The sequence below is a fragment of the Amphiprion ocellaris genome, chromosome 17, assembly GCF_022539595.1.
Source record: "Amphiprion ocellaris isolate individual 3 ecotype Okinawa chromosome 17, ASM2253959v1, whole genome shotgun sequence".
NCBI classification, from domain to species: domain Eukaryota; kingdom Metazoa; phylum Chordata; class Actinopteri; family Pomacentridae; genus Amphiprion; species Amphiprion ocellaris.
Window position 1 is genome coordinate 13775325 of NC_072782.1, and position 25827 is coordinate 13801151.

General features: G+C 44.7%; 1 protein-coding gene across 2 annotated transcripts; it reads left to right on the top strand.

The window, feature by feature from the left end:
* The first annotated feature begins 1644 nt into the window (after nucleotides 1-1644).
* Nucleotides 1645-25202, top strand: notch1a (notch receptor 1a). 2 transcript variants are annotated; one of them, XM_023272164.3, is made up of 34 exons: nucleotides 1645-1896; nucleotides 3040-3121; nucleotides 10298-10560; nucleotides 10670-11008; nucleotides 11976-12098; nucleotides 12181-12414; nucleotides 12506-12661; nucleotides 12747-12932; nucleotides 13050-13163; nucleotides 13763-13876; nucleotides 13957-14190; nucleotides 14284-14394; nucleotides 15589-15781; nucleotides 15873-16018; nucleotides 16109-16222; nucleotides 16811-16930; nucleotides 17036-17188; nucleotides 17291-17519; nucleotides 17636-17837; nucleotides 17951-18104; nucleotides 18226-18410; nucleotides 18560-18692; nucleotides 18782-19039; nucleotides 19124-19236; nucleotides 19350-19921; nucleotides 20024-20464; nucleotides 20582-20727; nucleotides 20847-21060; nucleotides 21172-21256; nucleotides 21370-21532; nucleotides 21635-21933; nucleotides 22043-22190; nucleotides 22296-22393; nucleotides 22651-25202. In XM_023272164.3, exons 1-34 carry the CDS (start codon nucleotides 1839-1841, stop codon nucleotides 23911-23913), a joined length of 7443 nt encoding a protein of 2480 aa, XP_023127932.2. In that variant the 5' UTR covers nucleotides 1645-1838; the 3' UTR covers nucleotides 23914-25202. The 2 variants fall into 2 exon arrangements, with proteins under 2 accessions (XP_023127932.2, XP_054875363.1); XM_055019388.1 differs by lacking the exon at nucleotides 16109-16222.
* The last annotated feature ends 625 nt before the right edge of the window (nucleotides 25203-25827 follow it).

Here is a 25827-nt window from a genome sequence, read left to right on the forward strand (position 1 = left end):
GTCATTAGACTTGCAGTTCTTTCCTTTTCCTTACTCTGTAATGCTACTCAAAAAAGGAGAAAGTTAGCAGTAAACCTAATTTTCACACTTTTGCGTAAATTGGAATACCAGTTAAAAGAGCAAAAATATAAATTCGGGTTGATAGAATCCACACATTCCCATGACCAAAGGAGAAAGATAAGAGAGATTTATTCAAAACAGTAGTTTAAACACAGCTAAAATACACTTTTTATAGTGCAGTTTTGGTGCTCAGTCATTAAGCTCAGTTGTAGCGTTTGATTTCCATCTTGTCTGTATTTATATACATCAATCTATGTATTTGCTCTAAGCATAGATAGAATGAGTCAAAGCTCTGTCTACAAATCTGGGATAAGCCACACTATTGCTAGGTGGGATTTAATGTAGTGGGAGCATTTACAGGTTTTATAACAGCAGCCTGAAAATCAAACCCTGAGGGACTCCACACTGTCACCAGCATGAATCTGCCCTCAACATTTGAAGTCAGGGTGGGATCAAATAATCCAGCCAATTTTCCAAGTCAGTCAAGTAGAAGTGTATGGTCCATAATTGTCCTTGTTTTACCTGAATCATTATTGGGACAGTGTAGGGAGACACCTTTTATCAACAGTAAAGCAGTTTGAAACCAGACTGAAATGTGTCCAAAAGGCCATTTACAGTAAAAAGAAGTTTTCAAGTCACTTCAAAACAACTTTCACAGTCATGCTCCAATAAAAGATTAGATCAGCTTTGGGTTTTTAAAGATTTAATGTCTGAGGATCTCAGACTGTCTTTCTGTGCAGAGGCCTTAACAACTGCAGCTTTCATGGATTCAGGAAAAGAAACACATCCATAGTCAAATGCCAGACTGCTGTAGCTCTCTTTCACAGATATGTGTATTTGTAGCATCACATATATGTAAAAATTCTGGTTATAGCTGTCATAAATTTTAAATCATATGTCCGTTAACAAAAAAGTACATCAATTTGACCGGGACAAACTGTATTTTTTACTTGAAATAAATGCAAAAATGTTAGTTGTTTTAAATATTACGGCATGTTTTCATCATCAGCTCAACAGCATACACATTTAACTGTGAAAAACTGAATTCTTTGAGAAATAAATGTCAGATTTACAGTATTGAATGTTATGCACTTATTGAATAACTGTGCAAGAGTTTTCTCCTGATTACTTTTTTTTTTACAGTGATTTAGTGTTATATAAACTGCATGAAACTTTTTACAGAATTTTACTGTCATGGTTTGACAGTTTTTCATGAGCATTTTTTATAGTGTATCTCCAAAATGTTATTTTGAATAGTATGTATAGGCCAGTATTTATATATATATGCGAGTATAAATTGCAATATTTCCCTGTGAAAGATTGCACAGAAGTTGTATGAAGGGGCAGTAAAAGGAGTTGATAAAGTATAAATACCTCCAAAAAAACAGCCTAACTGTCGTAGTTTTTTCACATCACTGTCAAATATGAATAACTTTAATGCTGCACATTGAGGAGATGTGAGAGTTTGTCCCTCCTGCAGCATGAGGGGAGGGAGGAAGCTCGAATTAGGCCTGAGGAGGAGGAGAAAGGGGGAGGATGAGTGGGAGGAACTTGTAGAGTTGCCTCTAGACTTCATTGAGAACTCGGAAAGCAGCAGGTTAACATCTATGAACAGAGTCCCGTTGAAGACTTTTCTCCTATCTCTGCTGGATTTACTCCCTTTTTCTTTGTTTTCCTTTTGACTGGGGATATTTATTTCAACTCCTGGACTATCAAACTGCGGATCTATGCGAACCCAACGCGGGAGTCCACGACATTTGTGAAGTTGAAGAGGAGGAATGTATCGTTTCTTTGTGAAACTAACATTTCTGATTCCAGCAATCGTCATCTCACAAGGTAAACTCTCTGAAACAGAGTAAATCCTGATGCAGGCTGCAGAGCATTAAGGTGAATGTGGAATTAAAGCTGGAACTGGAGAAGTCAGTGGAAGATCAGTTAAAGACACGAGCTCAGTTTATTTGATTAGTCTGTTTTATCAGCTTTATAATGATGAGAGGAGGGTTAGAAACTGGCAGGTTGAAGCATATTAAATCTCTGATGGACTTGGATTGTTTTTAAGAGCTTTCCTTGGTCGTGGGAACGAATTCACTACAAGTGGAGAAGCCAAAAAGTTGCGCTTGGCTGCTGACTACCTCAGAGTTCAATAAAGTGGAAGAGATTTGACACTAGTCATGTTTTCTGCACAGACTGTCCAGTCATGTTCTAATACTGTGACCAATCTTACACTTTTGGTGCAACTGTGACTTATTTAAATGATTTAAAACCTTTTACATGGACTTTTACGCATATTGGAACAACTTCTCAACATTTTTGGTTACGTTTATTTAAAAAAAAATCAAGGTACATCTTATTGAAAGTCCTCTTTTTAAAGTGTTCTGAGGTTTTAAATAACATCGCAGATAATGGAAGTCGGTGCGTGTGTTGGGGCAGGAGGACGCGGAGGAGGAGGAGGAGGGGGGGGAGGCAGGGCACCTTTTGTCTGCATGTGTGGGAGAGTGTTGTGGGTGAGGGGGGGAGGAGGAGGTGCTGTTATTCCCGTCTGCCGGTAAACAATGCCCGAGGAGAGTGTTTTATGGCTCGTGCTGGACTCTGATTTCTTTTGTTCCGCATCTGAGCCCCGCAGCTGCTGCGCTTTGCCCGCAAAAAAAAAGCGTGCCCCCCCCCTCCTCCACTAAAGCCACGCACCACGCGTTCTGGCCTCACCGGTGTCCACAGTATCCCCCACGGACACTCGTGTAACAAATCAATTAAAAGATGAGGATGTGCAAAGCGTGTGTGCATTAAAAATGTACATTCCTGTGAGTAAAGAGGTATTAAAAGTCTCACTGATGAATAATTTCCCGCTAAATAACATCAACTCTGGATAATCCCACTTAATCCTGTCATTTTAACAGTACAGACTTCTGCTACACTGTCTGCACTGAGTTTTTTTTTTATTAAATTGAAGGTGTGTTCTAATATTTTTCATGCACTCCACAGGTCTAAAATGCTCCCTACCAACTGAGTCCTGCCTGAATGGAGGAAGATGTGAAGCCACCATCAATGGAAATGGAGAGTGCAAGTAAGTAGCAGGAATCCTGAAAAATCAGCAACATGCGATGCACCAGATGTTCCACTGCAGGCCACAGCACAGCATCTACTGCTGTCTTTTTGTGCTTTCTCTGGAATTTGCCTTAGTAGTGCAGCGTAGCGTAATTTTGGTACTTGAAAGTGCTTTTTTTATGTTTAGAAAGAAAAAGGGGCCACATATTCCCCCTTTCATTCCAGCCTTTGAGCAGGCCCCGTGCCCAGCAACCAGAGGCCCTTAAGTTTTCTTCTGGGCCGGTGTGCCCCAGTAGCCCTCCAGAAGCCCGTGTTGCTCTGTGCACACATTCCCTTAAATAGAAAAAAAGACTTTTAAGAAGTGAAGAAATAAAATAAGAGAGTTCCAGAGTGTTGGAGAGGTGAAAGAGGAGTAGCAGGACAAAAGCTCCCCCCACCCCCCCGTCCTCCACCTCCTCCATCAGCAGACCCCGTTAATGAATGCAGGACCCCATCCCCAGCGAAGTGAGAGGACGCGTCCAGTCCTAAATCTTGTTTTTCTGCCTTTTCATGGGCGACAGCTGGGGCTCGCCCGCCGCCCGTCACCCATTGTCCTGCAGTCAGAATAATGCTGTGTGACTAATCTGAGTGGGGCTTCCCATCATGCCACAGCCACCCCAAACACCACAACACACACCAAACCCCTGCCATAACCACCACCAACCCCCCCACCTCACCCTTCCCCTCCTCCAAATGGCTTGTCTCCTTCGTTCTGAATGGATCCTCACCCCTCCCCTCCTCCATCTCCACCTCCCACCCCCACCTTGTGATCTCCATTTGAAAGCCAGATGGCTGTGAAATGTAATTGGATTGGATGTCGAGGGAGTGAGATTAATTGGAATAAAGTGCAGAAATTTGAAGGCAAACAAGTGGGAACAGACAGAGAGGCAGATTGTGGGCTGTTTGTTTAGCCTGTGGATTGATGCTAATAGCGTGACATATGATATGCTAACGCTTTCCCTTTAGCTGACCTTAATGTACGTCTGTGAGCCTGCTGATTCACTCTTAGATGTTGTTGTGCGAGACACTAAAAGATGAGGTGAAACGCGGATGTCAGCTTTTATCTGCACACAGGCCTGAAGCAGAAACAGATGTGCTTAGAGAGCAGAACATTTGTATTGTGATTTCCAGTTGTGGCATCATTTTTTGGTCCCTCCATCTGTAAGGAAACTCTGAGGTGGCCTGATTTACCCTCGGGGCATGTGGTCATGGCAGCCGCTTCTCTGGTCTGTGGGGACAAGGGGGAGCCATTGAAAGGCCTGTGCTAGTAGCCCAGGGCCACCGATTCACAATATCTAATCTGCACACTCCACACACACACACACACACACACACACACACAAATCTCCACACGTGTGCGCACAGAAACTCCCTCCACTCCCACAAAGCTGGTATTGAGGTCTCCATCTCTGCTCCGTCCAATTAAAACCAGACAGGATAAGAGCATCACTTCACCCGCTCTCTCTCTCTCTCTCTCCTTCTTCCTCCGTGCTTTCCTCTTTAATCATCGCCTCTGCCAAGCTGAGCAGCCATCAGTCATGGGGTGTACTGGGAAATTCAGGGGTCAGAGGGTAGCGTCTGTAGCATACGGCGGTTCCAAATTCACTTTTTGAATTCTCACCGGCAAATTTGAATTGCTTTCGTGTTGATGACACAGGTGGAAAGTCCAGCTGTGGTTAGGAAGAAGCATAGAACTGGCACTGTGGGTGAATGTAGTAGCCCAGATTCAGATTTGATTGCATGAGTAGAAGATTGGTGCAGTTCCCATCACAAGATGTTAAATGGAAGGTCAAAAGGTTTAAAATGCTTTAAACCCATGCACGCAGCTATTGACGTTACCAGTGAGTCACGATCTGCGTTGTGGTTTATTCAGCAGCGTGCAAGCATATGGCGACACAGATCTGAGTGGTAAGATAGATTTAAATCTGCTTTCAACACAGTTCCCACGAGTACGAGAGTGAAATCACATGCTGGCATAGAGAACGAGGTTAGGCTCGGCGTAAACTGTGGTAATCAGATGTCTTAAGGATGAGTTTATTTGGACTGTGTTAAGAGCAAATCTGTTCAGAGAGGATGTTTTCACTGCTTCCTGGTTGTAAAAATAGTCCCCCCTTAGGACACCGATCATCCTTAAAAAAGGAAAAGGCTTGGAACTTGTGTATTTATCCCTCTGATTTGGATTGCGATCTGCTTTTGTCTTTGATCATTCATTGTCTGCCCTGAGGCAGAGAGTGGTTCTACATTTTTTGAGGTGGTCCAAATATGAAAACACACAGACAGAATGTAGTAAAAGTCACTTACTCCACAAACCACAGACTTAATCTAGCTTTTCTTTTTGTCCATGAGTGGGTTTAAGTGCTGTAGTATTTGTACGGGATAGTAAACAAATATATCATCAAGATGTTTGTTCTCAAAAATGGACACATTGCAATTAGAGGAAACAGGCAGAATAAAGTTTACTTGAGCCAAAAATAGCTGTGACTGTCTCTACAGGCCTCTTATTGTGTAATTGATTAAATTTTGTATGCTTTTTATGCAAAAATAGCAACAGTTGTCAAAAAGCTTTTTACCACTTCATGAGACAGCATTTATCTGAAGAGGTTCACATTCTACACAGAGATATTTAAAATACTTAAAAATAACAAAGAGAGGAATACGAAACCTGTTTTAAACCCTTACACTAGGGAGGAAATAGAACCGTAGTTTGTTTGATTGAAGACCTTTCTGCTTACATCTGAAACTTGAGCAAAAGGTTTTGAGTTTCGTAGAGATCAGAAAGTTGTCAGCAGTAAAGTACCGTGGTGCAGAGTTTGTGGTGGTACCAGACATGTGGAAACAACAACAAACAGCTATAATGGGGAAGCACTCGGTGATGATTCTGTGAAGTAAGAGGTTATCTGAAGGTCTGGGACTTCCTGTTTCCCATGCAATTGTAGTGGTCTTGTTATGTAGGCAGTGCGAAAGCATGTGAGGGCACAACATCGTGTGAATCAAATTTCGTTTCCATTTGTGAGTCAGTAATGAGGGCACAGCGAAGTTGAAAGGTTGTTGCCCTCCGCCCCGCTGTTGCATGACTGACTGACTGTTGATGCTGCTTTGCTGAAATAGACACTGTTTTGGTCAGAGGTAGATGTTAATAATAAACCCCGAAAACATCTCAACTGTCTCCCTACATGTCTCGAATGTTGCGAGAAGTCCGACAGAAATAGATGCGAAAGGGAGAATCGGCTGAAAGTCTGTGGCTGCTTGTGCGATCAGGCCTCTGTGACCTTGCACGGAGCTGTCTGGTATTGCATATTGATGATAAAATGTCTCACCCATAAAGACTGTCTAGAGCGAGTCAACCACCACTAAAGAGATGTTACACTCTCCCTCAAGGAATGCCGCTCTTCATTTGTCCTCCTATAGGATTACCAGGCAGGTCTCTGTGAAGGCTCAGCTCCATGCGGGCTTAAGCGAATCAGGAGCATGGTGGGGTTAAGTGTGCCTGCTGGTGTTGGGCTTTTATTGGGGTTTAAGCTGTAAGGCTGCCACTCCCCTGGTTGGGCCCATTCCCCAGATGCCAGGGTCCCTCTGATGGAGCTCTAAACGAGGTCGGTGATGGAAGAACTGCCAATCTTCTTTACCAAACATAGAAGCAAAATCAATATCTAAACCTTTGGAAACACTCATAAAGCTACTGTACAGAAAACATTCAATACAAAGACACATTTTCTCACATTTGCTGTTGGTGGGGCCCCTGAGTGGACTGATCTGGAGATCCTCACAGCGGGTCAATCAGAGCTGTGCTGTCAGAGGACACAGATAAGTGGCTGTTTCACTGTAGTGGGTGTTGAAAGTTCACATCCAGCAGCACCAGCTGTCCAATGTAGAAACTCTTTTACAAGATGCATAGTTATTTTTTCTAACCCTTGCCTCTAATGACATACGTGCAAGAAAACATTAGGACAGCTAGTGAACTCCCATCATCTCCAGTGACACTAAATACAAATAAGTTTTTCTACTACGAAAAGCAAGAAAGACTGATAAACATACTGTGTAATAATGGTTTCTGACTGAGGATGCTGTAGTCACATGTTATCTGCCCACCTGACTGATAGTAATCTGAGTGATAGACTCCAGGCTAGAGGTCACTGATAACCATCACACCAAGTGGAGTTGCAGTGAGGTGTTTTATCTTCAACTGTAAGGTGTCTCACAGTGTGTAGACTAGTGAGCCACTTGAATAAATCTACCAGCAGCAGAACAAAGTGTATCTGACACGCACACTCTGCTGAAGTTATGACCCTGGTGTGTGTTTGCTGCTATTTTGTGCAGAAAAGTGATCTCGCAGTCATTAGTCCAGCCGCTGCTCAGGTCTTGTCACTCTGAACGACCCTCATAAATCTTTCAACTTCACATATTTGAGAGAGCGAGACAGGAATCAGCTTGATTTCTCACAAAACTACCGATTGAAGAACCGATACTTGTATGAAATATTTATTATTATTTATCTCAGACTTTGTCTCAGTGTCAGTATAGGAGAATAACATTGTTATTTTCAAAACATGTTGGTTTATCCATGTATTATTAGAATATGTATATATTTAAGTCCATTCCTCAGATACCTTTGGTTGATATATCAACAATATCTAAATATATCAACATATATTCTTTAAGTGCATCTGATTGTAGATTTTCCTCACTTTCAACCACCAGCATTTTTTGTTCTTGAGCCACATCACTTACATCCGAGTGTGTTTATTAAGTTCTCATGAAATTTTTTTAACAGCTTTTTTTTTTTTTTTTTTTAACAATTTAATTACTTCTAAGCTTGAGTGATAATAGATACATTTACAGCAGGTCACCTTTGAAAGAATCAGTGCACTTGGTAGTTGTACTGTAAATGTTTATATGCATGTTTGTATGATTATTGCACCGTGTCTTATTGGCACACTGTTCTTCACTCATTACATCTAGCATTGTGCAATAAATTCATTGTCGTTGGTGTTCAGAGCCTTTCAGATCCTGCACGTTTCATTTTTTTCTAGCTGAGCCACATTGTTCTGTTCTTGTCTTACTAACAGATGTGGACCCCAGGGGTCGGGTCTTGGCTAATGATTAGACACATCCAAGGGAACATCAGCTCACTAGACAAAATGAATGAGGAGGAAAGGGCAGAAACAAATATTAAAGAGAGCAACAAAGAAAGGGAGGAGTGAGAGTTGAGGAGAGGAGAAAAAAAGACGCTGATCATGTAATAGTTTCATAAGCAGCCAGGAAACAGGAGTATTGATGTCATACACGGGTTCATGATTACTGTACGCCACCCTCAATCATTTCACATGACATTTTCCACAGCGGTGGCATTTCCAGTGTGCAGTTGAGTTGGTTTTGTGTCAGAGGAGGGTAAAGTCACCCTCAGAGTGACAGATGGTAGATCAGGCCCAGCAGGGACAGAGGAGAGAGGGGAGAGAAGGCAGGGAGGCCATCCCACAGTCACAAAAGTGTTGAGGGTCAGAGGTCGGGGAAGCATCTGCTCCGGCCTGAGGGGACATTGCATCGCTGGGAGAGACCTGTTGCCGTGGTGTGTGCTGCTGGTCTTTTCAGCATGTGGGTGGATCTTTATCTCAGAGTGGACTGACTTCGGGACAAAGGGGATCTATTACAGTCAGTTAGCGTGGGGTGACACACACACGAGTGCACACACACACAATTAATCAGATCTCTGTTTCATTATACAGGGTGAGATTTCTATGTTAAATTAGTGAATTCCCTCAAGTTATTCAGTTTGTTTTCATGGTGAAGTGAAATGGGAAGCATGTGGAAACTTCAAAGCTCCCCCAAATGCTTTTACAGTCTTCTGCCAATTGCAACTGTCTGGGCTCCCTATTGGGGCACACAGGACTGTTAAAAACTCCCTGACTGGTCCCACCTAACTAAGTCAACAATGGAGTTTTCAGCAGTCATGTGTGACATAAGGAGAACGCTGTAAAAAGCAAACTGCTGGGAGCTATAAAAAGCCCCAACGGGACACTAACAGACTTTAAAAAGCTGAATTTGCGTCAGAGCAGAGATGCATAGAAAAACACAGAGAAAGAAGACACAATGTTGTGTAAAAGAGGAAATCAAAAAGGGAAACAGGTAAGGAAGAGAGGAATTAAGAATGAGTGGCGTGGTTGAAGGAGGGGGGGGAGTCGAAGAGACAGAAGTTGCAACAGCTGACTTCACATGGGTTCTTTATGTCCCTGGAGGAGAGGTTGGCTTGTCAGCGCCCCCATCTGAGAAGGGGACAGAGGGGAGGAGGAGGAGGAGGAGGAGGGATAAGGGGAGAGGAGGAGGAGAAAGGAGGATGGGGGAGGAATCCTGTCCAACAGCTGCCTTCATTAACATGCGCACCTGCTCCCTGTGGAGATACGAGGAGGCCAACAGATGCCCTCCCTTGCACATAAACACTCGCACGCACAACTACACACTGTCACACAAGCCCCAATTCAAACATAAACACTTTTCTGCTGACTTTTAATGCCCCCTTCACGTAACAGATGGGACTTGTATGACCTGCATATAAAATGATGTCTAAGCAGCTCGCAAATGGGAAATGAAAATCAGTGAATTCTTTGTAATTTGCTGTTTATTGAGATGGGTGGCCAGTTTTTATCTTTGTGAAACTTCAAACCTGAGTTTCTATGTTTCACTAAGCTGCCAGTTTGAGCTATGGGACTGGAGCAGTTACTGTCCTTGGCCTGGATGGGAGGGAAGCAGCCAAGGGCTTAGGGCCTGAATGCAGGGCTTCATATGGGACATCCATAGGCGGCACAGGCCCCTTGATCTCTACGGTCATTCAGGATGAGGGTGGACAGCGTGGGGGCGAAAGGTAGATGGGAACAGACTGTTACGGCTAGACTGTGTTGTGGCGTCTGTTGTCCCGGCAGAATGTGTTTTCAAGGTTCTGAGGGAGTCTAATCCAGAGAGACATACTAGAACAACATGCTGTCCCCGTCTCGCTGCAGTGGGACTTTGCTGGGCGGGAAACTTCCACTCCTCCCCCTTTACCCCACTCTCCTATTATTCCCCTTTGGTTTAGATAATTGCTCTCATGATTTAAACAAAAAAAAGGGGAGATCCTGGTTTTCTAATCATCACTGTTTTCCTCCTCCTCACTGTACATTCCCAGGTGTCCCAGTGACTACGTAGGCAACCGGTGCCAGTATCCGAGCCCCTGCAGCCCCTCACCCTGCCGCAACGGTGGCGAATGCAAACCCGTTTCCCATGGCAACACGTTTGATTTCCGCTGTGTGTGCCGCCTGGGTTTCACCGACCGGCTATGCCTGACCCCCACCAACCACGCCTGCATGAGTTCCCCCTGTCGCAACGGAGGGACATGCGATCTCATCACTCTCACTGCTTATCGCTGCCACTGCCAACCAGGCTGGTCAGGTATGGAGATAAAAGCCTCAAACTTTATGACATGACAACACTTTTCCTTACTCCCTTACTTCACCATGAACACTAATGATTAACTCTCTTTTACTGTGTTATTTTCAAGGCAAAACCTGCCAGCTTGCCAACCCATGTGCTTCCAATCCGTGTGCAAATGGCGGCCAGTGCTCAGCCTTTGATTCCACCTACATCTGCACCTGCCCGCCGGCCTTCCATGGACAAACCTGCAAGCAGGATGTCAACGAGTGTGCCCAGACTCCATCGCCCTGTCTCAACGGTGGCGTATGTGTGAATGAGGTGGGCTCGTACCACTGCCGCTGTCCTCAAGAGTACACTGGACAGCACTGTGAGACCCCCTACATGCCATGCAGCCCCTCACCTTGCCAGAATGGAGGCACTTGCGTCCAGAAGGGAGACACCGCCTACGATTGCAGCTGCCTGCCAGGTAACACAAACAACATCTATCTATGCATGAACAAGCAGAATAAAGGCGGTTAACTTCTTTCTGTTGACATATGGAGATGCATATGGTTAGTGTAGCAACAAAACACACACTACTTTTGTTTTGCTGTTACATCAGTTGACCTAAAAACAAGTCTGTTGTTGTAGTAAAATCTGATTGGGTGGAGTGAGCAATCTCTGGTTGCCCCCCTCCTCGCTCTCTCGCTGCCAGTCTCCACTGGCAGGATGCAGTCACACAGACGTTTCCTTCTGATAATCACCAGCGAGGCCACACAGCGCCAGAGATACGCACATGCATATAAACGTATAGATCTACACGCCCTGTCCATGAGGTCACAGGTTCACAAAAATATCTTGTTTTTCAGCTAAATACAGCCAGTCTATCTGCCATTTTTATTGTGTTGGTACAGAAAGCTGTTGCAGAGCTGAGGCTGTTGGAGGCAGGACGCCAGCTGCTGAGAAACTTTTCTTCTTCCAAACCACATTCTAAATGTTGCATTAAAGAAAAGTTTAAATTTATTGCTATTGAAGCTGTGCTTATGGTCAGCACAAAGCTTGTTGTGTCAACATGCAGATGAATGAGGGATATTACAGGGTTGTGTGTTAAAGTTTAATCCATGCTGTGTCTCTGGTGGGTGTCTGTGCTGGAATGCGTTTAGATAGCGAAGCAGCATGGGCACCTGCAGAGCTGTGGGGTTGATTGTTAATCAGACTATCGTGCCTGTAAAACACCCACTCAAGCCTTTGATGTTTAAATAGGAGACAAGCTGCACCCTCATTTACAGGGTATTAAATCAGTCTGCCACGAGGAATTAGACAGCTTATCTGTTTTGAGTGCACTGTGATAAAAAGAGGAAGGAAAGGTCTGATTATTATTAACAAAAAGCAAGTGTTTCCGGATTGTGCTTTATGTCTTTGTTACTCCTCACTGTCTTTTTTTCCCCCATCAGGCTTCACAGGTCAGCATTGTGAGCACAACATTGATGACTGTCCAGGTCACAACTGCCAGAATGGTGGTGTGTGCGTGGACGGGGTGAACACCTACAACTGCCAGTGCCCACCACATTACACAGGTGACCTTTCAGTAAAAATACACTCAAAAATTTATTCACAAGCTTCAATCCAAAGTATGTTCAAGCTCTTTTCTTCTCTCAGGCCAATACTGCACTGAAAATGTGGACGAGTGTGAGCTGATGCCCAACGCATGTCAGAATGGCGGGACGTGCCACGACACCCATGGCAGTTATCACTGCGTCTGCGTCAACGGGTGGACAGGTGACGATTGCAGCGAGAACATCGACGACTGTGCCAGTGCGGCTTGTTACCATGGCGCCACCTGCCACGACCGCGTGGCCTCGTTCTTCTGCGAGTGCCCTCATGGACGCACAGGTTCGGCCATCTGCAGCCCTTCCAGACACTCTATACAAGACAGCTCATGGTCCAAATGAAGATGTTAAATGTAATATATTGATGCTTTCAGGTTTGCTGTGCCACCTGGATGATGCCTGCATCAGCAACCCATGTCAAAAGGGCTCCAACTGTGACACTAACCCCGTCAATGGCAAAGCAATATGCACCTGTCCCCCAGGTTACACCGGCTCAGCCTGCAATCTGGATATTGATGAGTGCTCTCTTGGTAAATTATAAAGTTTCTCTCTTCTGATTTGGCCTACATATTCAATCTCTGCAAATATATAAAACTTGTACTTTAAATGTTTTAGGTGCCAACCCCTGTGAGCATGGTGGTCGATGCCTCAACACAAAAGGATCTTTCCAGTGTAAATGTCTTCAAGGTTATGAAGGACCACGCTGCGAGATGGACGTCAATGAATGCATGTCTAATCCTTGCCATAACGATGCCACGTGTTTGGACCAGATCGGAGGGTTCCACTGCATCTGCATGCCAGGTAAGAACATTAGTTTATATTGCAAGAAAAAGAAAAAGGGTCAAACATGTATCTTCATGCATGCAAGCTTTTGTTCGAAGCATCTGAGCCACATTTAACAGTTCTATCTCATTGCAGGATATGAGGGTGTGTTCTGCCACATCAACACAGATGAGTGTGCCAGCCAACCTTGTCTCAACAACGGCAAATGCATCGACAAGATCAACTCCTTCCACTGCGAGTGCCCTAAAGGTGAGAAAATATCTGGTAATTGGTCAAATGTTAGAGTAAAAGTAAGCTTCTTTGGGTCTAATTTAACTCCTTTTTGGTCAGACAATAGGAGCAGGGAAGAGGCAATAAAGGAGTGGATCATTAACCTATCTGTCACTGAATATTGTACACATGGTTCACAGATTGAAAGTGAATGATTTACTTCTTCTAATTGTGTCACTGAGGGGTGAACTGGGCAGAGCAGAGCAGGCTGCAGGAACATTAGCATATTTGGCGGGCATGAGAGTTTGTATTTGAGCTTAGCGCCAAAATTGGGGGCAGGGATTGGTTTATAGTTGGTAAGCTGGAGGCCATTGTGTTGTGGTTTGAAAGAAAGATTTCACTGCACAGTAAGACCAGAGAAAGGAGGGGGTGGAGGGAATGTTGAGGAGTAGTTTGTTAGGACATTCGACATCCTGCAGACCCACTTCAGATGCAAATGGAGTTTTTCTGTAGTCGATTTGCACATTATGCACACTATAGATATGATTCACAGAATATATTGAGATAAATTCTTTTTGAAATTTGTTCCATAATCTGAAAATAAGTTTAATTCTATACTTAAAAATATATATCCGCAGGCTTTTCAGGGAATCTCTGTCAGGTGGATATTGACGAGTGTGCCAGCACCCCCTGCAAGAATGGAGCTAAATGTACTGATGGACCCAACAAGTACACTTGTGAATGTGCTGAAGGTACATTAAACTGCTTTTCTTCTAAGGTAATTTGTAATAGTTTTTGTTCTGCTACTAAGAAGTTTTCTCTTCCTTTACAGGTTACACTGGGCAGCACTGTGAAATTGACATCAATGAGTGCTACTCTGACCCCTGCCACTATGGCACCTGCAAGGATGGCCTGGCCTCCTTCACCTGCTACTGCCGCCCTGGATACACTGGCCGCCTGTGTGAGACCAACATCAATGAGTGTCTAAGCCAGCCCTGCAAGAACGGTGGCACTTGCCAAGACAGGGAGAACACATACATCTGTTCCTGCCCTAAAGGCACTGCTGGTAAGACTTTAGTTATCCTCAAAAACCTCTAAAAATCATTCAGTGAAAATGTTTGCATTCTCATTATCTTTTTTTCCTTCTTCCAATCTACAGGTTTCAACTGTGAGGTGAATCTGGACGACTGTAAGAGCAAACCCTGCGACTACGGGAAGTGCATCGACAAAATCAATGGCTACGAGTGTGCATGTGAGCCAGGTTACACAGGTGAGCAGTGGGTGGACTTTACAGGTGCAGGGGGAGGGTCCCCTGAGCTTTGGGAGAGGCAGGTAGGACAGGTGGCTGGCTGGTCCACTCCTGCAGAACAATGGTGTCAGATTGCCTGAGTGGGAGGGAGGCCTGGTAGAGAAAACGAACACAGCCCCCCCAACCTGATACATGCACAAACACACACACAAAGCAGTAACTTTGTTTGCCATTTGAAAAGGCTGTGACGCTGAGCCGGGAAAGACTCTGTAAGGTGATACTTTAAAAGGAAAAGAGACTGGCCTTTAATTACATATCTGATGTTTATTAGTGCGTAACTGGATGACAAACTCCACTCACTACTGAGTGAAGTGTTTTCACTTCATTTACTTTGCTGGCGCTCGTCTACCTGTATAGAACTTCAGTGACAAAGTCTTATCTAAGTGGGCCGGTCTTGTGTTCCTCCCTTTCATGGTCCAACAGAGCCGGTTCTGACTGGTAGTGGCTGTGTGATTATGCTGAAAAGGGGGCAGTGGGGGGAACAAGTGTGTGTGCTGCTGTGCATCACTCCTCCTTTTCCTCCCCTCCATCTTTTTGTGCTGACGGGGTGAGTGTGGAGGGCACGGCAGGACTGAGACAAAGAGGGACAGAGGACTATTGTAACTGAAGATCAGGCAGTTGGGCCCTCCCCTCCTGATTGATGAAGAGCATAGGAGCAGGGAGCTGGGTAGGAGATCAGAGGGGGGTTTAATTGTTACTCGGCCGTGTGTGAAATGGGTCTGGCCTTCTGTCCCTGTAAACAGGCCTGGGTGAGGTTACTTCTCCCTGGATGGGGGGTGGTGTGGGTGTGTGTGAATAGGGAGAGTAGCTACAGCCCTCCCCCTCTCCCCTGGCAGCACCTCCCTCCCTCAGATCCAGCTGAAACCCTCCTTCTGCCTATTCAACAGGGCCCCATTCAACCCATGGAGGAGAGGTAAAAGGGCCTCCAGGGGCCACCAAGCTAGACACACATTGGAGCTACTACAGCTCCTTCTTTCGCTATTGTTGCCCAAAGCTACACAGAGCACCTCAGCTTGCAGCTCACAAAGGTTTAAAAGAAAACCACACTAGAGAGCAAAGTGTCCAGCTGTTTGGCTGCCAGAATGGCCAGTGAAGATATTTATCAGTTCCCATATTTGCTACACTGTCCTAAATTCCCGCCTTACTGTCTTGCAGGAGCAATGTGCAACATCAACATTGATGACTGCGCCATCAACCCTTGTCATAATGGGGGCACATGTGTCGATGGCATCAACAGCTTCACCTGCCTCTGCCCAGAGGGCTACAATGACGCCACCTGTTTGTCACAGGTGGACGAGTGCGGCAGTAACCCCTGTATCCACGGCCGATGCCAGGACCTCATCAATGGGTGAGCACAGAGCCAAATTTAAGGTGTAGTAAAAAGTGGGGCAAACAAACAAAAAGCCAATTACTGAACTGCATTTTCATTTCTACTGAAGCTACAAATGTACCTGTGACTCCGGCTGGAGCGGCCAAAACTGTGACATCAACAACAACGAATGTGAGTCGAACCCATGCATGAACGGAGGAACCTGCAAGGACATGACCAGTGGATACCACTGCACTTGCAGAGTCGGCTTCACCGGTCAGTTACAACCTTTGCTTATAGAGATTGAATGGGTGCCTTGTTGGCCTATACCTAACCCAAGTGTGTTCTCTAATCCCGCTACTGTAGGACCTAACTGCCAAACTAACATCAACGAGTGCGCCTCCAACCCCTGCCTTAACCAGGGCACCTGCATCGACGATGTGGCCGGATACAAGTGCAACTGCTTGCTGCCTTACACTGGTATGACATGTCGCTGCTTATCTTTCATTAATTAAGTTTGCTGCTGTCTCAGCTCTGTCTCAAAATGTAAAGACAAGCTTCTAGTTTCCACACAATCACAGTATCCCATCCTGTGTTGTTTTAGAAAACATTGGCCAGCGGATACTAACAAGGATGTCTGTTTTTTGGCGTCTCTGTGTGGAAAGATCTGCTTGTCTGCTTTGCAGGGATAACAGAATGTGTGTGTTTTGGAATAACATGCCACGGTGGCTAATATAAGCTGGAGAGCTGGACGCTGCTCAGAGTCCTATTCCCTCTTCCTGCCACGTCCTGTTTCCTGTCTATGACCGCACAATAGCAGGAAACAGGAAGGCCCTTCCTGTTTGGCTAAGTCGTCATGGAAATGGATAAGGAAGTGGAATGGAAACTGGGATTTAGAAATTGATGCCACTTTAAAAATGAAATATTTTACTTGCAAATTTAGAGGAATTGATATATGTTAATGATTGATATGATTGATATGATTCATGTTAATTTTGTGATGTGGTGTTAGATATTATAGTCTAAAGCTGAATCAGCTGCAGACCCTGATTGTTTTTCTGCTACCAGGTGAAAACTGTGAGACCCTGCTGGCCCCCTGCAGCCCCAGACCCTGTAAAAACGGTGGAATGTGTAAGGAGTCTGAAGACTACCAGAGCTTCTCCTGCATCTGTCCTGAAGGATGGCAAGGTATACATCTATCCATTTATGTCATGTTCAGCTTTTCTATGGGTATCTTTCAATCTATATGTCCACTGGGCAGTGTGATAATGTTTTCTTTTTCTTTCTTTCAAGGTCAAACATGTGAGATTGACATCAATGAATGTGTGAAGAGCCCATGCCGCAATGGTGCTCTTTGTCACAACACCATGGGTGGTTATCAGTGCAAGTGTCAGCCAGGTTACACTGGCCAGAAGTGTGAAACAGACATCGATGACTGCAAACCAAGTAAGGAACACATGTCATGACACAATTCAAGTTCAGATATTTTCTCAGATTTAACACATCAGTCTTGAATGGTGACCTCACATCCTCTTTTCTGTGTTTCAGATCCCTGCAGTAATGGAGGTCTGTGTCGCGACGGTATCAACAGTTTCACATGTACCTGTCTGCCCGGGTTTCGTGGTGGCAGATGTGAGCAGGACATAAATGAGTGTGAGAGCAACCCTTGTAGGAATGGGGCCAACTGCACAGATTGTGTTAACAGCTACACCTGCACCTGCCCACCTGGCTTCAGTGGCATCAACTGTGAGATCAACACCAACGACTGCACTGACAGGTAACTCACCTTCTCACAATACTCTGTAATTATATGTCTATTAGACTAGCTGCATAATCAAAGCAGGTGGAAATTAAGTAAGGCTTTCAAATGTTTGTTCCCTTTTGTTTCAACAGCTCTTGCTTCAATGGCGGGACCTGTGTGGATGGAATCAACGCCTTCACGTGTCTGTGTCTGCCTGGATTCACTGGCAGTTACTGCCAGTATGATATCAATGAGTGTGACTCCAAGCCATGCCTCAATGGAGGCACTTGTCTTGACAGTTATGGGACGTACAAGTGCACCTGCCCTCATGGCTACACGGGAATGAACTGTCAGGTAGGGAGAAATATTCTGTTGTTTGTGTAATCATACAGGACTTTGTGCTGCTTTCATGCAGTACCTCCGTTTATGTAGTTTATTCATTAGTTTCATATTTGTTTCCTTTTTAGAACCTTGTCCGCTGGTGTGACTCTTCCCCCTGTAAAAACGGAGGCTCATGCTGGCAGCAGGGAGCCTCTTACACCTGCCAGTGTCAGACTGGATGGACTGGCCTCTATTGTGACATCCCAAGTGTGTCCTGTGAGGTAGCAGCTAAACAGCAAGGTACGACCATTTCCATCATGTGTTATATTTGCTTCAAGTCTTAAATCTGTTGAATGTAAGTCTGGTGTGTGTGATTTTTTTTGTCACATTCTGTAACTCCTTCATTTGTCTTTGATTGCAGGTGTTGAAGTGGCTCACTTGTGCAGGAATTCTGGCCAGTGTCTGGACGCTGGAAACACACATTACTGCCGCTGCCAAGCCGGCTACACTGGAAGTTACTGCCAGGAACAGGTGGACGAGTGCTCTCCCAATCCTTGCCAGAATGGAGCCACGTGCACTGATTATCTAGGAGGTTATAGTTGTGAGGTAGGGAGATATAAGATTACACATACAGTACAGATTGACATTTACAGGCTGCTTATTTTTCTTCTGTTAGAGTCTCTCTTGATCTGCTTTTGGTAACGCACTAACACCGACACCTAGGCAAAGTTATGATTTTTCTTTTTCTCTGTCAGTGCCTCCCTGGATACCATGGTGTGAACTGCTCAAAAGAGATCAATGAATGCCAGTCTCAGCCCTGCCAGAATGGAGGCACCTGCATCGACCTCATCAACACATACAAGTGCTCCTGTCCCAGAGGAACACAAGGTGCATACCTGCATACCAAATATAACTGATAAGTCAACAAACAAATATAATATGCATGTCGTCTAACCCAACCTTTCTGTTTCCTGTAGGTGTGCACTGTGAGATTAACTTGGATGACTGCAACCCATCCACCGACCCGCTTACAAATGAACCTAAATGCTTCAACAATGGCAAGTGTGTGGACCGCATTGGAGGCTACCAGTGTGTTTGCCCTCCGGGCTATGTGGGTGAGCGCTGTGAAGGCGATGTCAATGAATGCTTGTCAGACCCTTGTGACCCCAGAGGCTCCTACAACTGCATCCAGCTCACCAACAGCTACCGCTGTGAATGCCGCACTGGATACACAGGTACTGATACGCAACCAGCAGCAACAAATATAAAAGAGATTAAATGTTTGCAGAAGAACCTCACACATGCCTTTTGTTCTACAGGTCAGCGCTGTGACAAGGTGTTTGATGGCTGCAAAGGAAGACCCTGCAGAAACGGAGGGACTTGTGCTGTTGCCAGTAACACACCTCATGGGTTCATCTGCAAGTGTCCACCTGTGAGTACAGCTATATGATCTACTAAGACAACTGCATCTTTTAAATTACTTTTGCAGTCTTTTTTTTCTCAAGTTTAGCACAATAGTCATAAACTCCATTTCTATTCCACCAGGGCTTCACTGGTTCTTCCTGCGAGTATGATTCTCGCTCGTGTGGGAGTCTGAATTGCAGAAATGGTGGCACATGTGTGTCAGGCCACCTAGGCCCACGCTGCCTGTGTCCCTCAACCTTCACTGGGCCTGAGTGCCAAACCCCCACTGACAGCCTTTGCATCTCTAACCCCTGCTACAACGGTGGCACTTGCCAGATCACCCCAGATGCTCCGTTCTTCCAGTGCAGCTGCCCCAGCAACTTCAATGGCCTGCTGTGCCACATACTGGACTACTCCTTCGTTGGAGGGTTTGGCCGGGACATCACCCCACCTCCGGAAGTGGAGGTGAGCTGCGAGATTCCACAGTGTGACGAGTGGGCGGGGAACCACATCTGCGACTCACTGTGCAACAATCATGCCTGCGGCTGGGATGGAGGAGACTGCTCACTTAATTTTGATGATCCGTGGCAAAACTGCTCCGCTGCTCTGCAGTGCTGGCGCTACTTCAATGATGGCAAGTGTGATGGCCAATGTAACAGCCCTGGGTGTCTCTATGATGGCTTTGATTGCCAAGGACAAGAAGGACAATGCAAGTAAGTCTGGAAAACAGAAAAAAATATTTAGTATCAGCAAGGTTATTTTGGAACTTGTCATATTGTTGCAGAATATTAACCCATTCTTATTCTTTTTTCCAGCCCTCTTTATGACCAGTATTGTAAAGACCACTATGCTGATGGTCACTGTGACCAGGGCTGCAACAATGCAGAATGTGAATGGGATGGTCTGGACTGTGCCAACAACATGCCAGAGAAGCTGGCTGACGGACATTTAGTGCTTGTGGTCCACATTCCCCCAGAACAACTTAAAAATCGTTCCTCATCGTTCCTCAGAGAGCTCAGCAGTGTTCTCCACACTAATGTGGTGTTCCGCCGTGATGCCAAAGGAGAACCCATGATCTTCCCTTATTATGGCAACGAACAAGACCTGGCTAAGCATAATGTGCTGAAGCGCTCGGCAGATGGCTGGCCTGAGTGGGCTTCGGTGCCTGCCAGTGTTTTGGGTCAGATGAAGGAGAGTATGACTTCCATGGTCAGCCCACGGAAACGCAGAGAGCTGGATCCTGTGCAAGTCAAAGGGTGGGTACCACAAAGTCATAGCAGTACATAGCAATAAAAGTTAAACAGTAAAGTGGTTTGTATTTGGATTACTGTAAAGTGTATAATGTTAATGTTTCTACCGATTTCTGCCTATAGGTCTGTGGTGTACCTGGAGATTGACAACCGTCAGTGTTACCAGCAGTCGACTGAATGCTTCCAGAGTGCCACAGATGTGGCTGCATTCCTTGGAGCATTGGCCTCCAGTGGGAATCTGAATGTTCCATACATTGAAGCTGTCACAAGTATGTCACCCATATCCAGCCATTCTGCCCTCTTGAATACATATACATATGTATACATTAAAAATGGTCACTGTATTGACATCCTAAATAATATATGATGATTTAAACATTTTTTTCAGGTGTGAGACCAACTCCTCCCAATTCAGAGCTCTATCCCATGTATGTAGTCTTCCTGGGCTTGGCTGCTCTGGGTTTCATCTGCCTAGGTGTTCTGGTGTCCCGTAAACGACGACGAGAGCATGGCCAGCTCTGGTTTCCTGAAGGATTCAAAGCATCGGAGCCCAGTAAAAAGAAACGCAGAGAGCCACTGGGAGAGGATTCTGTTGGACTGAAGTAAGTAGAGTTTGAAAGTAGAATAATAACGGAGCTGTGCTCGCAGCAGACAGTGTGTTTTTATCATTTGATGTAATGTAGGTAGTCTAATTGTCCTCTGCTTTTCAACAGGCCTATGAAAAACTCTGACATCAATCTTATGGATGACAATCAAAATGAATGGGGTGATGAGGATCCAGAGTGCAGACGCTTCAGGGTAAGATGAACAGTTTGATACGAGTCTCCTCTTGTCCTAGCAGACAAATAACTGTCTACTCTCAACCCTTTTCCTGTGTGGTATTGATACTGACACTGTGATGACTCTTTCAGTTTGAGGAGCAGGCCATGTTGGATTTGAGTGATCATACCGACCACAGAAAATGGACACAGCAGCATCTGGATGCAGCTGACCTGCGTATTACATCAATTGCCCCTACGCCTCCTCAGGGAGAGATAGAGAATGACTGCATGGATGTCAATGTCAGAGGACCAGGTGTGTACACTGTTAAAATACATTCTTTACGAATTAATATATCTTTTTGTATCCTCAAAACCCTCTAAATATCTCATTATGCTCCTCTGTCTTCCTTCTCAGATGGTTTCACTCCCCTGATGATCGCCTCCTGCAGTGGTGGAGGGCTGGAAACTGGCAACAGTGAAGAGGAAGAGGATCCGTCAGCAGAAATAATCTCTGACTTCATTTACCAGGGCGCCAACCTCCACAACCAGACTGACCGCACAGGTGAGACCGCCCTCCACCTGGCTGCCCGGTACGCCCGCTCTGACGCCGCCAAACGCCTCCTGGAGTCCAGCGCCGACGCCAACGTTCAGGACAACATGGGCCGCACGCCGCTTCATGCAGCTGTGGCAGCGGATGCACAGGGAGTGTTCCAGGTAACTGCCTCCTTTCTCAGGAGTGTCACATTACTCCAGGGTTTTTATTTTTGACAAAATTTGTCCAGCAGTTTAGAAACATTAAACAAACAAATCTGCCTCCTTACAGATTTTAATCCGAAATCGCGCCACCGATCTTGACGCCCGCATGCACGACGGAACAACGCCGCTGATTCTGGCAGCCCGATTGGCAGTTGAGGGCATGGTCGAAGAGCTTATCAACTGCCACGCCGACGCTAACGCCACTGATGATTCTGGTAGCTAATATTTTATCAATCTATCACCTTCACACGTCTTTAAAGCTGCCTCATTGTACTGTGTATTATGATCATTAAACCTTTGAATTTGCACTCTCTCTGCAGGTAAATCTGCTCTGCACTGGGCTGCGGCTGTAAATAATGTGGAGGCTGCCATGGTGTTGCTGAAAAATGGTGCCAACAAAGACATGCAGGACAACAAGGTACTGAAATGATGCCACTATAAGAGTAATAAATACATCTGGTGCCAGTAAATTATATGCAACTACATTAAAAACTACATAAACTTAAAGCTATAAAGATACATTTTAAGGTTTAGTTTAAAGCTATTTACTAAATCAGAAATGAGGCCTAGCATTAGAGGATCTTAGGGATCTAGCAGGAGCATAACTAACCGGCAAGTCAGATAAATATTCAGCAGATAGTCCACAGTATATTAACTGTTTCTCTGGTCTTCTAGGAGGAGACTCCACTCTTCCTCGCAGCCCGTGAAGGCAGCTACGAGACAGCAAAGGTTCTACTGGAGCACTTTGCCAACCGTGAGATAACTGACCACCTTGACCAGCTGCCCAGAGATATTGCCCAGGAGCGCATGCACCACGACATCGTCCGCCTTCTGGATGAGTACAATGTGGTTCGGAGTCCTGGGCTTCACAGCGCCCCACTTAGCGCCGCCAGCCTCTCCCCACCTCTCTGCTCACCCAATGACTATCTTAGCAACCTCAAGCCCAACCTTTCTGTCAAGAAGGTTCGTAAGCTGAGCTCCGGGGGAAAAGGAGGCAAGGATGGGGGAAAAGATAACAGGTTGAAGAAGAAAAAGTCACTGGATGGGAAGAATAATCTGCTTGACACATCAGCTGTCCTCTCCCCAGTTGATTCCCTTGAGTCACCTCATGGCTACCTGTCCGATGTGGCCTCTCCTCCCATGCCATCGCCTTTCCAGCAGTCCCCACCGGTGTCTCTAAATCACCTACAAGGCAATGGAGACTCCCACATGGGCCAGATGAACATGGGTAAGGATATGGGTTGCATGTCTTTTGACCCAAACCCGCCTCGTCTCTCCCACCTGCCAGTGTCCAGCCCCAACGGTCAGGGCACAGCATCCATAGGTGGCAGCAGAGGAGGTCAGTGTGACTGGGTCTCCAGGATGCACCCAGGAGTTGGTCAGCAAGGAAGCTTCACCCAGACGCCATCCATAACCCACAACATGATGGGTGCTCTGCATGCCGTCAGTACAGCCACTCTGTCTCACATAATGGGATACCAGAATCTGCAGACCAGCCACCTCGGTTCATCTGCACACATGATGCAGCAGGCTCGCTCTCGGCAGCTCCAGCACCAGAACTCCAACTCCACCACAGCCGGGCAGCCCCTCAGCCAGAGTTTTCCAAATGTAGAGTTGAGCAGCTCCGACATGCAGCAGAACAACGGCTCGGGCCGCTCCGTGCCAATCCACACGGTGATGCCGCAGGAGACGCAGATCCTTGGCAACCAGTTTCTCACCCCTCCCTCCCAGCACAGCTATTCAGGCCCCATGGACAACACCCCTAACCACCAGCTGCAGGTGCCCGACCACCCATTTCTGACGCCCTCCCCCGGCTCCCCTGACCAGTGGTCCAGCTCGTCCCCACATTCCAACATGTCTGATTGGTCGGAGGGCATCTCCAGCCCGCCCACGAGTATCCATTCACAGATGAATCTAATCCCAGACCAGTTTAAGTAGAGACTTGTAAAACGGCCCGAACTTTAAAACAGTATATACAAAGTTCATACACAAAGAAAATGACAAACTTGTCTCAAGACTGAAGATGCTCCTTTTTTATTATCAGTTTTTATACTAATGATAAGTTTTAGTAATTTTGTATTTATTTATGTGCTTTTTTTGATCTGAAAAATAAAGAAGATGCTTTTATATTTATGCTTTTTCATTTTTTTTTGTTTTGTTATGTATGGGAAGGTTAGAAATTGCTGAAAAGGAGTTTATATCCAAAAATATCTTTCCTAGATATGTACACTGGCTATTTATTTGTGTCTTGTGTTGATATATTCACTGGATTTATTTTAATCTTTTGGTGCATCAGTCAAATTTTATTTTTGGGTTATGCTTGCTTTATGTTTGTACAGATTTTTTGTTCAACTTTTATAGATTATTTGAAATTTTCAGTATTAATTAATTATATTTTAACCTCCTTTGTCTTTTAAAGTGACAGGTTTTGTTACTGAACTACATTTCACTAAGTCTTATCACTGAATCTGTGTTAGATGTTGATCAAATATATATATATATACAAAATATCACCGTTAATAATGTTGCTTACTACGCTGTTCTTTCTGAACAAAATTACAATGACAGTAACTGAGCAAAGGTTTATAAGATACGGAACTCTGGAGATTTTGGACCTTAAAGCACAGAACAAAACCCTTTATTGGTTGAGAAATGCTTTTCAAAATGAGTAGAAAAGCATCTAAACAAATCTTAATGTATGTTTCTGAAATAATGGTCTGGGCTGGAGCTAAGTAATTGATTTGTGATAATTTATGATTTAAGGACTGTTTCTTTATGTCATATTGTATCCTAAATCAGTGATTATGGTTACCGTGTTTAACCTATAAAGTGTTAAATTGCAGACCTGTTGTAGAACATTGAAATGTTACATTTGCCACAGTTTATTATAGTGCCAGTGTGAGTTTTGTTTTTCCTAAGAAAAGCAATGTATTTGTGAGATTTCTTGTACAAAAATGTCTTCAAGATGGAAAACATTGTTTGTGAAAGAAATGGGGACCTTTGTGTTTAATGACATCGCCTGCACTTTGTGAAGGAGTGTGGTTTAGGGTGTCTAAATGTCATGTTTTATAAACTAATCCAGAGGTAAAGATGTTTTTAAGAAAAGAAAAAAGTAATTCAAAATCAATCTTCATGCAAAGTTGTAGTTTGCAAAGAAATATTTCCTGATTAAAAATGTTTTGTAAAAATTGTCTTGATTCAATAAAAGCTACTGTTAAGCTTTAAAATATGACTGTCTTTCGCAATTTTATTCTCTCCTGAAATACTATGCAACTGATAAACATCTATTTTAATAATCTGAGAAATAAACCACAGGAACTGGTGTCTGTTGCTCTCCACTGGTGAAAACATGACTGAAATGAGCTTCATAGTTCATTTCAGCTGAAATTTTAGAGTAGAATAGATAGGTTTCGATTTAATTATTGTGAAGCAGAAATGTAATTTAAACAGTTTTTAATCTATTACCTATATATCTATAAATGACCTGATATCTGCTTAACCCTTTGATGCACAGTGTGAGTCAGGAGATTCCCATTTTCTATCGGATTTGGGTCACTTTTGACCCATGTTGTGCATCAAAGGGTTAAACCTCTTGCTGTGATTGCAAACATCACATGAGTCTGTGTTATATCTGTTGCTAAACTGGAAGAAAGAACAGAGCAGTGAATATTTTCATCTATTCATCACTTAAACATGCTGTTGTTTAAGGTTATTGTGTTGTCTAGGCCTTGTATTCACATGAAACTGACAGTCACAATGATTGCATGGCATCAGAGTTCTTTGGTGATGGAGAATATATTTGGAGGTGTGCACAGTGGTTGGTATAGGTAACTAAAAACTGTGTGTGAAAAG